This window comes from Jaculus jaculus, chromosome 6 (genome assembly GCF_020740685.1).
Source record: "Jaculus jaculus isolate mJacJac1 chromosome 6, mJacJac1.mat.Y.cur, whole genome shotgun sequence".
In the NCBI taxonomy this organism is placed as follows: Eukaryota; Metazoa; Chordata; class Mammalia; order Rodentia; family Dipodidae; genus Jaculus; species Jaculus jaculus.
In genome coordinates, this window is record NC_059107.1 from 115,953,460 (window position 1) to 115,967,953 (window position 14,494).

Below are 14,494 nucleotides of genomic sequence, written 5' to 3' on the forward strand. Positions count from 1 at the left end.
TAATTTCATTCAATGAGCTAATACATACAAGGTGTTTCAGCAGCATTAACATTTTCAGCCTTAGGCAATCAGATCTGAGGGCTCATTCTGTTCAACTCATAATGTGGATTATATTTTATAATGTTTCTAAGACTTGATTATTTGCACATCTTGGAAGTTATTGCTTCTGCTCTGAACGTTTAAAAGAGAATTGCTATAGAACATTGAACATTAAACAGAGAGCGACTACAGGTAAATCTCATAGAAATAAAGAAATGATCCTATAATTGCAGTGCTAGAATTCTATATTTGGATGATTATCATATCAGCAGTTTAATATGGCCATCTTGGCAAGCACTGAAAATGAAGGAGTGGTGCAAGGAACTATCTGTGCATTTTATTACATTTCAGATTAGCATAGTGACTAGAAAGCACTTATTCAGACTACAAGAAACATATATACCCTCCATTTTCACTTATTTATATCTATATCTTCACAGCTGACTAATAGTAAAGGCACACACATACCCAAATAAGACAGTCATCATAGAAAGTAAACATTAATGTTAACTTGTGGACATACATTGATTCAAAAGCCATCATTTACTTTAAATAGGTTTGATTTTCTGTCTAGAAGACAAAAGTGAACATTAATAGCCATCACTTACTAAGTTTACCTACTTGGATGTTAGTGCTTCTAAAAACAAATCAATATTCATTACTTTCCTATATCAGATTAAAGGAATAAATGATTATTTGAAAGTGAAATGCTCAGAAATGTAAAGAAAATATTTAGTGCACTCTCATTTCAAGAGGAACTGAAGGGAGATTCTATAAGCCTTTCAACATGAAAGGAAAAGGCTTTCTGGTATGTATCATAACCCAATTAATTTGGATCTGCTTAATTTGGAGTCTGTAACCGAGTAAAGACAGAGTATGTTTTGCTTCTTGGAATTTATTTAAAACCCTCATTTATAACAGGAATGTAATGAACATGAGAAGAGGATAAAATTTATTCCTGGGTTTAGGTGGTGTGCTGAATGAATGCATCCGTCATTTGTATTCATTGTGGTGATTATTCCTCAATGACTGTGCATGTGACCAAAGTATGCGATGCAAGAGTTCATTCAGTGTAAGCTGAAGACGATATACTTTTACCATAAAAGCTGAAATTGAACCATGAAGGAGAAATGGCCAACATTTTTTTGTGGCCCTCAGGCAAGAGAGCCCTTTCAGTAGTATGTCTGTTTAGGTTAAACTCCAAGAAAAAGAATCTATACAATCCAAGCCATTCAAAGGTTAAATGGAATATTGTGGATTCTTGTCATTCCAAGGAAGCTTTTCATTACTGAACCAAATCTGTGGGAAACAAAATCCATGTCATAATGTCAGGGAAATATCCAAATATCAAATGATGGGGGAATTAACTATGAAAATGCATTTCTTGTCTTAGAAATCACAATGCATTACTTATGGAAACAAGGCATAAGATTTACCCAAGCTAAAAATAACTAGGAGATGGGCATGGTGGCACACACCTTTAATCCCAGCACTCAGGAGGCAGAGGCAGGAGGATCACTGAGTTTGAGGCCAGCCTGGGCTGCAGTGAGAGTACTAACCTCTCCTCCAAAAAATAACTAGGGAATTAAATGCTAAGGTTTGTTTTTGTCTCAGAATTATAGTCCAGTACTTCACTGTCTGGTTCTATCATCAGATTTTAGGAAGTTTATAAAACTACTTAAATATTTATTGTTGTACATGTGCTTCTAGCATAGATAACATGTAGTTTATGACACTAGGCTATAGGTCAAATCTGAGGCCTTACTGTACATCCAGGGAAAAATCACCATTTGAATAACACATGAATAAACTGCAACTCTGAAAGTAAGGCTGGAGGAGTTCAGATATAAATACTTACCTATCTAAAGTGACCAGATTACATGTGATTTCCACTTGTTCTGACATGACTTAATAAATGTAATTTCAAAATTTATTTCTCTATCACAACATTAAAAAAACCTAGCAATAAAATAAGCATACTCAGATGAAACTCTTCCTTTTTGTATGGCTAGCTAAAAGATTATTATAGCATTTCTAAAACATGCAAAACATTAGGGGACACATTACACCTCTCCTTTTTTCTCCATTAAAATGATGTTTCAATGCCCTGTACTGATTTTTTCCTTATTCTCTGATAGGTGTATCATATTGGGAAAATGAACCGAGTAAGGTAACTTGATGCAAATTTAGTCTGATAAGGGACCTTTTGGGGAAACAGAATTAAGCAGCATTTCAGATTGCCTAGAATCAATTCTCATAGGACAATGGTATAGAAATGATGACACTAAGTTAAAAAATTATGGAAAAATGACAAGTCACAGATTTCCACTTATGGTGTCCAAGATAAATTTGCTGATTATTCTGCAAATGAACATCGATTTTTGTGTAGACTACAATTATTTCCAATCTCTGAGAAATTGTTCTGGTGTCTTGAATGGTCAATTGCAGAATTTTGGCAAATATCTCTTGCTGTGGTAGTTGCTTCTTTTAGAAAACAAAGGAATTGCCTCACACCTGAGTTTTCAAACAGTATTTTCTAATACCAGTCTTAATAGAGGACAGAAGAAAGTAAAATAAAATCCTAAACTCAAACATTATAGTAAATATTTTGTTACCTACTAACCCACAAGGTGGCACTAAAGAGAAAAGTGAACTTCACAGTCAAGGGACACACTAAATCTATTTTATTAAGAATCGGAATCCTATGTAATCAAATGATCATCTCAATTTTAACATAGTAATAACTCCAAATGGTCCTCTTAGATCCATTGTCCCCCTCCTACTCCAGACTGGGATGGAGCAGAAAGTTTCACTCAATAAAGTTGCTGGTTATTTTCAAAAGCAATTTGACTAATGAGTTGTCTTTTTCTTTTTTGTTCTTAATTTGTGTACCTATTTTGTAGGGATGTTTTTCTGCCATCCCCCAAGACACATATTCCACAAATACTCTTTGGTTATAGAAACTATGCCCACTTCCATTTTATGTCTTATACAGGTCATAGATTTAAACTTCTTATTGTACACATAAAAACAAGACCCAATATATTTAACTTTGTAAAATTCATAGTAAAATATCATATTTAGACTTGGTACTTAGCATTATGTCATACAAATAATATTTTTAAACAATCTTGAAAAATGTATTCTAGTCAAAGTTCAGTTGTTTCACTTTCATGAGTAATTCCTGGACCCCCAGGACCCATACTTCCTGTAACTTTGAAGTTAACAGGAGAGTTCTTGCTGAGCTTGTATGAAGAGAAAGGCATGCATGGATAAAGAAAAGAAGACATCATGCTGGCATAGCCTTGTTATGTCATCCTGGAATTAAATGGGTATAGAGAATCCTGTAATTATATTGGGTATATGTAGGAGTAGAAAAGACTACGAATTTTTTTTTTCTAGTTAATAAGTACCTCTGAATATATGCTAGGGAAGAGATGAGCCAGAAAGGGAGACTGTATGTCTATCACTAAGAAGATGCACAGGCCTAAAACTGGAAAACCACGTCAAAATATATCCTGGACTCTTCCTTGCAAAGTAGGAATTTAGTCAGGTTTGGAAAAAAGGTAATGTTAATTTTATTACTCCAGTATATTATGTTTGTATCTGTAGATATGCATATATTCCTAGTAAAGTTTTTTTTATTTAAAAAGTGTTTCTTGTTTGGAAATAACTGTAACAGAATACTGATTCAGTAAACTTAATGTTATATACTATATGCCATATTACTTAATAAGAAAGTACTGCAGTTGTAAGTTTTCAAAAACTTAAAACTCAAATACAGGTTTATGACTTATATATTAGTGATACTCATTATATAATGGAAAACCATCATCATATTTTAAATTTCTTGCTGTCATCCCATTTACAATGATCACTCACTACCCAAAATTTTAAAAAGGATACAAATACCTTGGTTAAAAAGCTATACAGATAAGCATATATATGCCAAGTGAGGCTCCTTCTGTAGCAAGGGAATACTTTAAAAAGACAAAAATGAGCCGGGCGTGGTGGCGCATGCCTTTAATCCCAGCACTCGGGAGGCAGAGGTAGGAGGATTGCCATGAGTTCAAGGCCACTCTGAAATGACAGAGTTAATTCCAGGTCAGCCTGGACGAGAGTGAGACCCTACCTTGAAAAAAAAAAAAAAGACAAAAATGTTTCATTAAGTAAAACAGGAAATTATACATGATTTAAAGAGAGAAAAGTGTGGTTTAGAAAATATGTATGGAAGAAATAAGCCATGTTATTGGACATCTTTAGGTGATGTTTACATTATTACCTATGGAAGTGTACATTTGAAACAGATAGTTTTCATAGTTTGAAGAAAGTTGAGATACCATTTAATCATATGATTTTGAGCTGAAACACAAATCCAAGTAAAAGACATATTTTTTGACTTTCAAGACTTAAGATATCTTAGATGCAAACTGCTTGCTCTGTACAATGAGAACAACTTATTCTTAACTTCCAATTCAGGATGAATAATACTCTTTACTTTCTTCTTCCAATCATCACTTCCAAAATTATTACTCTCTTCAGGGTCACTTTATATTATAATTTGTCCATTACATTACACTTAGCAAAGACTCTGATAGCATATATCAGGCACTGTCTTAGGCACTTTCTGCTCCATTGGGGATAGAGTGCAGGGTCATTTGTTTCATTGCTAACATCCCAACTGTTGGACTTGATACTGGCTTCATAATTTATGTAGCAAAAATATCAATTACATCACTAGATAGTTTACATTTGCCTTATGTCTCAAGAAACAGTATGCCACAATGTTTAAACATGCGAGTGGTGGAGTCACACTGCTTAGTTTTGAATTTCAATTCTGCCATATACTAATTAGATGCCTCATGCCTAGATGTTTAGCCTGCCTGAGCCCCAGTTTCCTCATTTTCCACATGGGAGGAGTAACAGCACTGACCTTATAGTGGTTATCTTCATGATTATGTAGGATAACATATAACACTTAAATACCTTGAAAAATGTTATCTATTAGCAGTATTTTTCCTCCCATGTGTATCTACAAACATAACTTGAGCATCTTAAATTCAAGGTAACTACTATTAGTTGTATATTTACTAATTTTTCAGGTACTACACAAATTGACTAGTTCAATAGAAACATTTGTAGAGAGTTAACCAATTTCTATTCTGTTTGTAGACTTCAGTATTATCATTGCAATTTTAGTGAATAAAGTATAGATGTTTCCATTAAAATACTTATTAGCTTTTCAAGGAATTTTCTTACAGAGATCATAAACCAAAGAGCCCAAAGTGCTCACTGAAGAGTTTAAACCTAGCATTACAACACCCAAAAGGAAAAAAACAACTTTCTTGAGATCCTAGTACTCTGTTTTCTGAACATTTGATGCTAGAACTGGGAATGTTATCTGGGATTAATGGTCATTTACCACATTTGCTCTGTCTTCTTGTGGGTGTAACTGTAAAACTTTACTAGGACTAATATATATAGTAATATATTAGTAGTTTAGAGATTTTTTTTAAAAACAACTCCAGGTAATTTCAAGAGGTAGATTCAAGTTTAGATGCAATATTCATTCTCATGAATCTTTTTCAGTAATAAAAGTCAGACAACTAACAGTTACATAAAGGCAATAATTTTAGTTGGCAAACTACAGACTTCATGAACTATTGTGGTCTCAATGACCAATTATTGTTTTCAAGTAGTTCTCTTTCCATCTTCAAGATCTTGAGGCATGTTTAATCTGGAAGGGTGAGATTTGTACAAAACTATCAATAGATACAGAGCAGCAAATGGTATGACATTTTGAAATAATGCAACATAAAAATACTAATAAAGTTTGAGTGAATAAGCATTTTCTCAAATAAAAAATAAATTTTTATTTTCTGAAATAAAAAGGTCCATCAAATTATCTCTAGTTCTAATTTTAAAGGGCTGTTTATCTATTGCCACATGGAGGCCCCACTTTAGTTGGGAGCTAAAACTTCTGCCTCTTCCTGCCAGTGTGGGTCTTCTATTGTGAGAAGTCTTCAGAAATAGTTGAGTCGGAAGCCCATTTTGACTCAGGTTTGTTCAGTTAGTTTACTTTCCCATCTGTGTGGCTGGTAGAGTACACGTTTCATAAAATCTCTTTACTTCTTGAAGCTTTAGTTTTTAATTCAATTTTGTTTAAATTTTATGGATAAAATTAAAAATCCCTTGGCATTATAAGGAAAGTAGTTTCTAAATTTCTTTATCTAAATTTGAGAGATGGAAGAGCCCTCCAGGGTTACTTAGTCAAACTCTCTTATTTCAACAAACATCAGGAAACAGAGTCCATTAAGTAAGTGGGCTGGTATTAATAGATAACACAGGGATGGGTGGGCTGAGTGGGACTTAGTGCTTCTTTCAGAGTCTGGCTGCTGCTGAATGTGGAGAGCTAATCACATTCGTGGGAACTGACTATACAAGGACATTCAAGGTGTGCTTGTACATACAAATCAGCATGAAACAACAACAAAAAAAAAGTGAATTCATGTGTAAACAATCAAAGAGTAAAGACCATGAAGCCAACATATTCATGGAAGATAGTTCATTTTGATTACTGACAGGATCAAAGTGCAGATTTAATTAAAATCAACTCTGCTTTGCCTCATGAATTTTAAACATTCACATTATATTATATTCACTTTTATAAGTCCCTGAATCAAATATGGCTAAAATGACTTTAATAACATTTAGTAGCTACAGAAAATAAGTTCATTAGCTAAGAAAATCATCATAAACTTCTTCCAACAAATAAATGATTCTGCCAAAGTTCAGGCACTTTGAGAAGCCTTGCTCCCTTATGTAGACCACTGCATGGTTCTAACAGTGGAAAAGTCAAACCTTTCTCTAATCAACTTACAATACTGAAGGCAACTTTTAAATGAAATATTAGTGAATAATATTTTTGTTAGGTACATAATCTAAAATTTTGTCCAACTCTATATGTTTTTGTTTTGAATAAAAGTGAACATTCTAAGAAAAATAATATAGCAACCTTATTTTATTTAAGCCCTTATATCTCAGATACTTTATGCTTCCAGAAATTAAAAAGAAAAAAGAAAAACTCAACTGGAATCCTTCTGTCACATTGCTAGAAGACAAAGACATACACTTATTTGACCTTGATACTGAGTTTATGGGGAAGACTACTTTTAAGGGGAACCAATGAGCTAATAAGTTGTGTCCAGTTTCTGTTAATAAGCTTGAGTCTGCTTCACTCAAAAAACAAAACAAAACAAAACAAAACAATTCAGTTTTTAAAATTTAAGCAGGGAAACTTTACTTCTTAGCAGGAAATTTCTGATTTTTAAGCATTTGAGGTCACTACAACTTGTAGTAATTTTCATAAGTACATAAACATGTTGATAAGGTATAAAAGAAGAGACTTCTTTGAAACTCTTATCAACTAATATCAATTTAGGGAAAGCATGGTCCCTTAGACTGGGGGTAGACTTTTCATTTAGGAAGTGGCTTTCAGACTCCCAGGGGTGGTTCCTGAGCTCTCTGGTAACCCAGTGCATTAACTGCATGGTTCTTAGTAATCCTGAATGGATTGATGAAATCCCTGCACTAAGAGAAGTCTAGTGACCTCCTGAGGGTCACAGGGTTCCTCAGGCTGCTGAATTCTGTGCAGATAATCTAAAGATCCCGAGCTCCTCAACTCCTAAAATGCATATATCCAGATACATATGGACAGCAAGAGCACAGGCATTTGAAAAGTAGAGCAGAAAAAAGTAACGACAGAATGTGGCATTTCCCTTGGTCTGTTGCTAACGGCCCACATACAACATGCTTAAAAAACCAACTCTGGCACCTATTTTCATCATTTGAGAATGATGCAAGTGGACATTTAGAAACTATGGCATTGAGCAGGTACCCCATCAAAGAAAAAGTAAGTTGAGCTGCTATCAAAGAAAGTTGATGTTGCATAATTGCCCATGGCTTTTGCTATTAAAGCATCTTTTCAGTCCTCCAAAGCCAATAACATTGAACATTTCTTTTATCAAATAATGATGGACATTACTTTCTAAATATGGTCAGGATTTAAAGACACAAAAGAAACATGTAAGAAGGAATCACTTTTTTTTGTATTATTCACTTTAATTTTTGTTGACTTTGAAACAATCACTTTCTTTTGCTAAAAATAAGAGATCAATACCTCTTTAACTGTCATCTTCAGGGTGGCTGTTTTATGATTAATGTTCTAGTACAGTTCATTATGCAAATTTTGAGGTTTGGATATCACACTACTCTTCACTAGTATTCAGAATTCCAATAAACTCGCCAGTGTTCTGAACCTACTTTGAGGACTCCTGCTGTCAGCATACACTCCTATTAATAACTGTTCTAGCAAAGTTTAAACAATTTTCACGATAAACTGGGAAGCTGTTAAAGAAAAGTGATTGTGTGGTTAGGTGATCTGACTAATGACAGAATGTATTTATTCCCGGTTCTACTAAATCTAAGGTCATGGGGCTCCTAGCCCCAGTTTTTCTCAGTCTCTTGTTTGGTCCTGAATGCTATACACTGTAGGCATTATATTTTAATCATTTTCCCAACCTAAAAATAGAACGTATCCTATGGGGAATATGTCTCCTTCCTTTGATCCTTCCTTCCGCAGGACTCTTGCTTTATTGCTAGCCATGATTTTAGTCCTGCACACCTGGACACAGCACACATTGTACTGTACGTAGTCTGGCTTTGGAGAATCTATTTCAATTTACATACAATCCTCTGAATCCTCCAGCGGGAGAGCTTGATGTGAGATCTGACACTGCTGCGTCTCCTCGGTGGGATCTTTCTCTGCTCTTGATGTTAATAGCCAAAGGCTCCAGCGGTCCCTCCGGGGAGCCGCAGTGGGGCTAAGGAGTCGGAAGAGAGGTGACTGCGGGGCTTGTTGCGCTGGAGATTTACAATGTACTTCTCGCAGGCGGCTCAGCAACCCCCTCTGTGGCTGTGGGTGTCTGGTGTGACAGAGCGGAGAAAAGCTCTCTAATCTCCCAGTGCCTGCCTCTGCCGCTCAACCTCTCCCCTCCCTCCCGCCTCCCCGCGCTCGCAGCGGCTCTCGTCTTGGCATTTCTCCGGGACTTTCAGCCCGGGAATGCAGCTGGAGTAGCGTCGGCAATGTAGACCCGGAGCCGGTGCACACACACGCGCGCGCGCACACACACACACTCACACACGCACGCACACGCGCTCGCACACACGCACTTCGGCCCCTCTCTCCCCTCGGGATCTGAAGCAGACCTTCACGTACCTGAAGTGGATGGTTGGACGCACACTTCTCCCTCACTTGCCGTCTCCAGCCGGCACCGCAACGTGGCAACGCCAGAGGGTCGCTGTCGGGTCGGCCACCTCGAGCTGTTCGCCTTCACCACTGCTGAAAGTGTGCAGGGTGGAGAAGGCTTGCCCAGGACCGATGCTCCAGCAGCCCTCGGACTTTTTCCCGGCTGGCTCCCTCTGGCGCTTCTCTTCATCACTCTCGGGCCATCCTCTCCTCCCCAAGCTGCCACTGCGGAGTGTCCGGCCCCGGCGCCTGCCGCGCTGCCCGTGCCGCGGCTAGCACATCCTACCCGTAGGAGGACTGAACGCGGCGGGCGCTGGGGTGCGGGGGACCCGGCGGAAGCTCTAACTTCTCTCCCTCGCTCCCTCCGCCGCGCTCGCGGTCCTCCCAGCCCTGGTCGGGTCGGAGAGCTCCGGGGTGGGTGGGTGGGAGGAGAAGAGCCGGGCCGGAGCCGCGGGCGCTGTGGGGCGGGGGCGGCGTGCGCCCCGGGAACCCAGCGCTCGCCCCAGAGAAGTAGCGCGCGCCGCGCCGGCCGGGAGACTCGCTCTCCAAGTTAGGCGCGTCTCGGAGCTCGCGGCCCCGCGCCCCAGCAGCCGGCGTCCAGAAAGGGAGAGCGCGAGGCGGGGCTGATGGGGCGCGCCCAGGCGGCCGTCGCCAGCCGCCACCGCCGGTCCTAGAAGAGTCCGGGCCCGCAGCATCCCTAGGGTCCCGGGCGGAGTGGCGCCCTCGGTCCCTGCGCGCGCTCTCCGATGACTGCGCCGGCTGTGGCCCGAGTGGCCCGCCCGCAGGGGGTGTCGGAGGGGGCGGGGGAAGAGGAGGAGGAGGCGTGATGGCCCTGGACGGCGAGAGGGGGGAGCAAGAAGAGGAGAAGAAAAAGAAGAAGAAGAAAAAGAAGAGGAAGAAGAAGAAGGAGGAAGAAGAAGAAGAGGAGGAGGGGGCCGAGAAGAGCGGCTCACCCTTGGCGGCCACCATGGGAGAAGATGACACCGCGGCCGCGCTCCGGGCCAGCGGCAGGGGGCTCTCGGACGCGTGGGCTGACTCGGTGGGTGTGCGGCCCCGTACCACCGAGCGCCACATCGCCGTGCACAAGAGACTCGTGCTGGCCTTCGCCGTGTCCATCGTGGCACTGCTGGCCGTCACCATGCTGGCGGTGCTACTCAGCCTGCGCTTCGACGAGTGCGGGGCGAGCGCGGCGGCGCCTGGCACCGACGGGGGCCCCGGGGGCTACCCCGAGCGCGGAGGCGGCACTGGCAACGGCAGCCTCCCGGGATCTGCCCGGCGCAACCAGCACCGAGCAGGAGGGGACTCCTCTCAGCAGGAGACGGGCGGGGTGGCCACCCCGGGGACCCCATCTGCTCAATCGCCGTCGGAGGAGGACCTTGAACCTTGGCAGCCTTGGACGCAGCTACGCCTATCCGGCCACCTCAAACCCCTGCACTACAATTTGATGCTCACCGCTTTCATGGAGAATTTCACCTTCTCCGGGGAGGTCAACGTGGAGATCGCGTGCCGGAACGCCACCCGCTACGTCGTGCTGCACGCCTCCCGGGTGGCGGTGGAGAGGGTGCAGGTGGCCGAGGACCGCGCGTCCGGGGCCGTCCCCGTGGCCGGCTTTTTCCTCTACCCGCAAACCCAGGTCCTGGTGGTGGTGCTGAATAGAACCCTGGACGCGCAGAGGAATTACAACCTGAAGATTATCTACAACGCCCTGATCGAGAATGAGCTCCTGGGCTTCTTCCGCAGCTCCTACGTGCTCCACGGGGAGAGAAGGTACGGAGGGAGGCGGTGCCCGGCGCTGCTCCACCCCGCCGGGCGGTTCGCTCCAAGGAGCAAGCGGTCGGCGACCTCTGGGACCCGGCTGGCTTCCAATATCTAGGAAACCAGGGTTGGGCGGAAGGAAGCAAAAACGGGGTAGGACTGTCGCCTGGCACCTTAGGGGGTCTCCCAAATGTCTGATTTGTCACTGTTTCTACTTCACAAACTCAGCAGCACCACGAGATGACTTCCTGAAACCCAGACCTTATCCCTTCTGGCCAAAGTTACTTAGTCAGCGGCCGTGCATCTTTTTTAGAAGGGTTCCTTGTCATCTGAGCGAAATCCTAGTCCCATCAAAAGTTTCCCAGGTCACTGTCAGGGAAAATACTGGGGTGTTAAAGACCAGGGAGACTATCAGGTCAGGGCAAACACTCCCCTCACCTCTCAGTAGGTCGGTCCATCTCCCTGAGTACCTGTCCCCCAACTATGAGCATTCACCTCCGGCAGACACAGAGCACAGGACACAGGGTTGGCTGGGGCTGTATAAAGTTTTCTCAAACTGAAAGTTGAGATTCTGAACACAGCAATTCCCAGGGACAGGCTGAGGGGACCGGAACAGGGGTGTCAGTGGTCATGGCTGAAGTCAGACAGAGTGACCTCACAGGCATCCCGAGCTTTCTATTAAGACTAAGGCTCGGTGATCCCAGTCGGTTCACTAGTTGCTGCCTCTGGAAATGGCTACGGGGTGCAGGGAAGAAAATCTGGCAGTCAGTTTGCACTGCCTTGTTACTGCCTTTACTGAGGTTTAGGTCGGGGCTGTATTGTTTTCTGAGAAGTTATGGGGGTTTATGTCACTGGAGTGGAGCTGGGACTTTGGAAGGAAAGGTTCTGGGTTGGAATCTTTGCTGTTCCTCTAAGTCGTGGGGAAGGTTTGAGGAAAGTGTTGGAGTCACCAGTTCTTGCTTATAACACAGCTTGAGAATTCAGGTCTAATTGGTCCCTATGAGTTTGGTGTCATGATCAGAATTGCCAGGGTTACAGGTGGGGAAATGGAGGCAGGGGAACACCACATCACCTGACCTAGATCTCAGAGTGAGCTGACAAAAATGGGGTGTAGACCCATGCAGTGTACCTCCAGAGCTCAGACATCTACTTATAACTTGGTAATAGTAAAAATACTGTCTTCACAGGACAGGTGAGAATGTCCATGAGCAAGTGCGTTGAAAACACTTAGCCCTGAATAGCGCAAAGCGCATAAGCTTCCTGTCCTGAGGTAGTGAGCTCTTGAATATACTATTCAATGAATGGATGACTGACTGTCTCTTGCAGTTGCTCTCACTGCATTTAAAAATAACGTCAGTTAATTAAATGACTACAGGGCGGATAAACAACCAGAGTGAGTTGACAAGTGAAATCAACAAGTATAGACAGGTTGAGGATTAGTAAATAATGGGGCTGAGACTCTCCCTTCCTCTTGTGAGTCTCTTAGCAGGAAACAGGTTTAGAGCATCCCAGGGCACCTGAGGCCAGCTGGTTTGTCATTGGAGAACTAGGACTTGAACTTGCTTTCCTGCCCTGGACCAGAGCTTATGGCGTGTGGGAAGTCTCACAACTAGTTACTCTGTAGGGAGGTGGGGGAAATTTCACTGTGGTATGGGAATATACAAAAGTTTTATTACTTGTAGAGTGCTGTGAAGCAATCCCAGATAAAGCCAACTCTTTAGTAGTAATTGGGTAGTTAACACCTCCTATAAGTAAATCATACATTGTTCACTTTCTAACTCCTAAGAATAGATAGAATTAATTAAACTCTCTTTTACCACTTCCTTCATCATTTTCTGAATCCACAATTATATCAAATATGCAGGAAAGGCACATTTGCATTTTATGTCTAGAAATAAGTCTGTCACATCAAATGTCAATAATGGGAGTTGCATATCATTACTGATAAATATTGCAGTAGTTAAATACTCCTTCAAATCTTGTTATTTTTTTTTTTTTCGTGTTAAAGTGTATTTGGCAGAACTCGGCTTCTTTTGGTCAGTGCTTTCAAATTAAGAGGATTCTTAAAATGACCAGATGTTTCTGTTTGCCCTGTAACTGATGTCTTGTACTCCTAGTATGTATTTGTATTCAAACTTTCTCTTTCAGTTTTCCCCAAAGATGAAAATAATTTGGTTGGATGTTTAACCTAATGCATATGTGGTTAAGCTTTGCCTTCCAATAGAAATACAGGATTCAGTATTTAGGAGATCCTAGGATGATTTTATTTTTAAACAGCATCTGAGAGAAACATCTTATCCCTTTTCTCCAGCTCCAGAGTGAATCTGACTCTTTATTTTCTGTCTTCTGAAATGGATAAGGCAAAATAATTTAATAACTAACTTCATAATGATAACCACATTCCATACATTAAACATTTTGTTGTTATCGTTACTATGACAACCTGGAACATTTTAAAGCAGATCAATATTTGGAACTCGGTTAAGCTTGGACTTTTATTGGTGATGATTTTGTTCTCAAAATGCAATGTAGATTACATTTATAAACTCACTTCTAAAAGGACACAAATGCAAACTCAAATCTTTCTTTTGATTAATGATTAAATATTTTGTTCTTAGTCATCATTTTTACCAGTTTAACTATTGGATACTTTTTGTATCAAAACCAAATATTTAATTTGCCCAAAGGAGTTATATTCAGCAACTTTAACTACTTAAAAGATCACTACACAACTTCGTGTACTTCCTTCAGCCTCTGTTGAAACAATAACTACTGACCCATGATTCTTGTATTGGAATTTATATGTGTATTTTTATGTGTGCATGCATGTTCATATGTGTGTAGGTATACATGTGAAGTGTACACATGCATGTGCATGCATATATATGTGTAGGATAGTGGTCAATTCTAGATGTCTTCAGTAATTCCACCTTGCTTTTTGACACAGCATCTGTCGCTGAACCTGGAACTCACTAGCTAGACAAGCTCGCCATGAGGCCTCTGGTATCCTCACAACTTTCCCCAGTGCTAGGACTTCAGGCTCACACCATCTTGCATGGTTTTTATGTGAGTTGTGGGGGTCTGACTCAGGTCCTCATGCTTGTATGGCAAACACTTTAGCCAGTGAACCATCTTCAACCTTATTCTTTGTCTATTTCTCAGGGAATGAGGAGTATTAATTTATTTTTGGGACAAGGTGTCACTATTGTAGGTAAGACTGACCTGGAATTTGTGATCCATCCATATTAGCCTCCTGCATGCTAGGATAATAGGTGGGTGACACCACACCTGGCGTAGAGAATGAATTTGGTGAGGACAGTAAGATCAGCTTCTACTGTTTGCTACATATCTTTGGCCCCAAAAGGTTTTATCCCACACTAAGTACTGAGGGTT

General features: G+C 41.3%; 2 protein-coding genes across 2 annotated transcripts in view; one reads left to right on the forward strand and one right to left on the reverse strand.

The window, feature by feature from the left end:
- Positions 1 to 647: 647 nt before the first annotated feature.
- On the reverse strand, positions 648 to 10,041 carry LOC123461544. Its single transcript, XM_045152240.1, has 3 exons — positions 9,848 to 10,041; positions 9,317 to 9,753; positions 648 to 1,338 (listed from the first exon to the last, which is right to left on the reverse strand). The coding sequence occupies exons 1-3, from the start codon at positions 10,039 to 10,041 to the stop codon at positions 1,325 to 1,327; spliced, it is 645 nt and encodes a 214-aa protein (XP_045008175.1). The 3' UTR covers positions 648 to 1,324.
- Positions 10,042 to 10,172: 131 nt separating this feature from the next.
- Positions 10,173 to 14,494, forward strand: part of Trhde (thyrotropin releasing hormone degrading enzyme) — a 441,021-nt gene continuing 436,699 nt past the window's right edge. The window contains exon 1 of the mRNA XM_004650112.2: positions 10,173 to 11,113. Within this exon, the coding sequence (XP_004650169.1) occupies positions 10,173 to 11,113 (941 nt within the window). The remainder of the gene's footprint in view (positions 11,114 to 14,494) is intronic.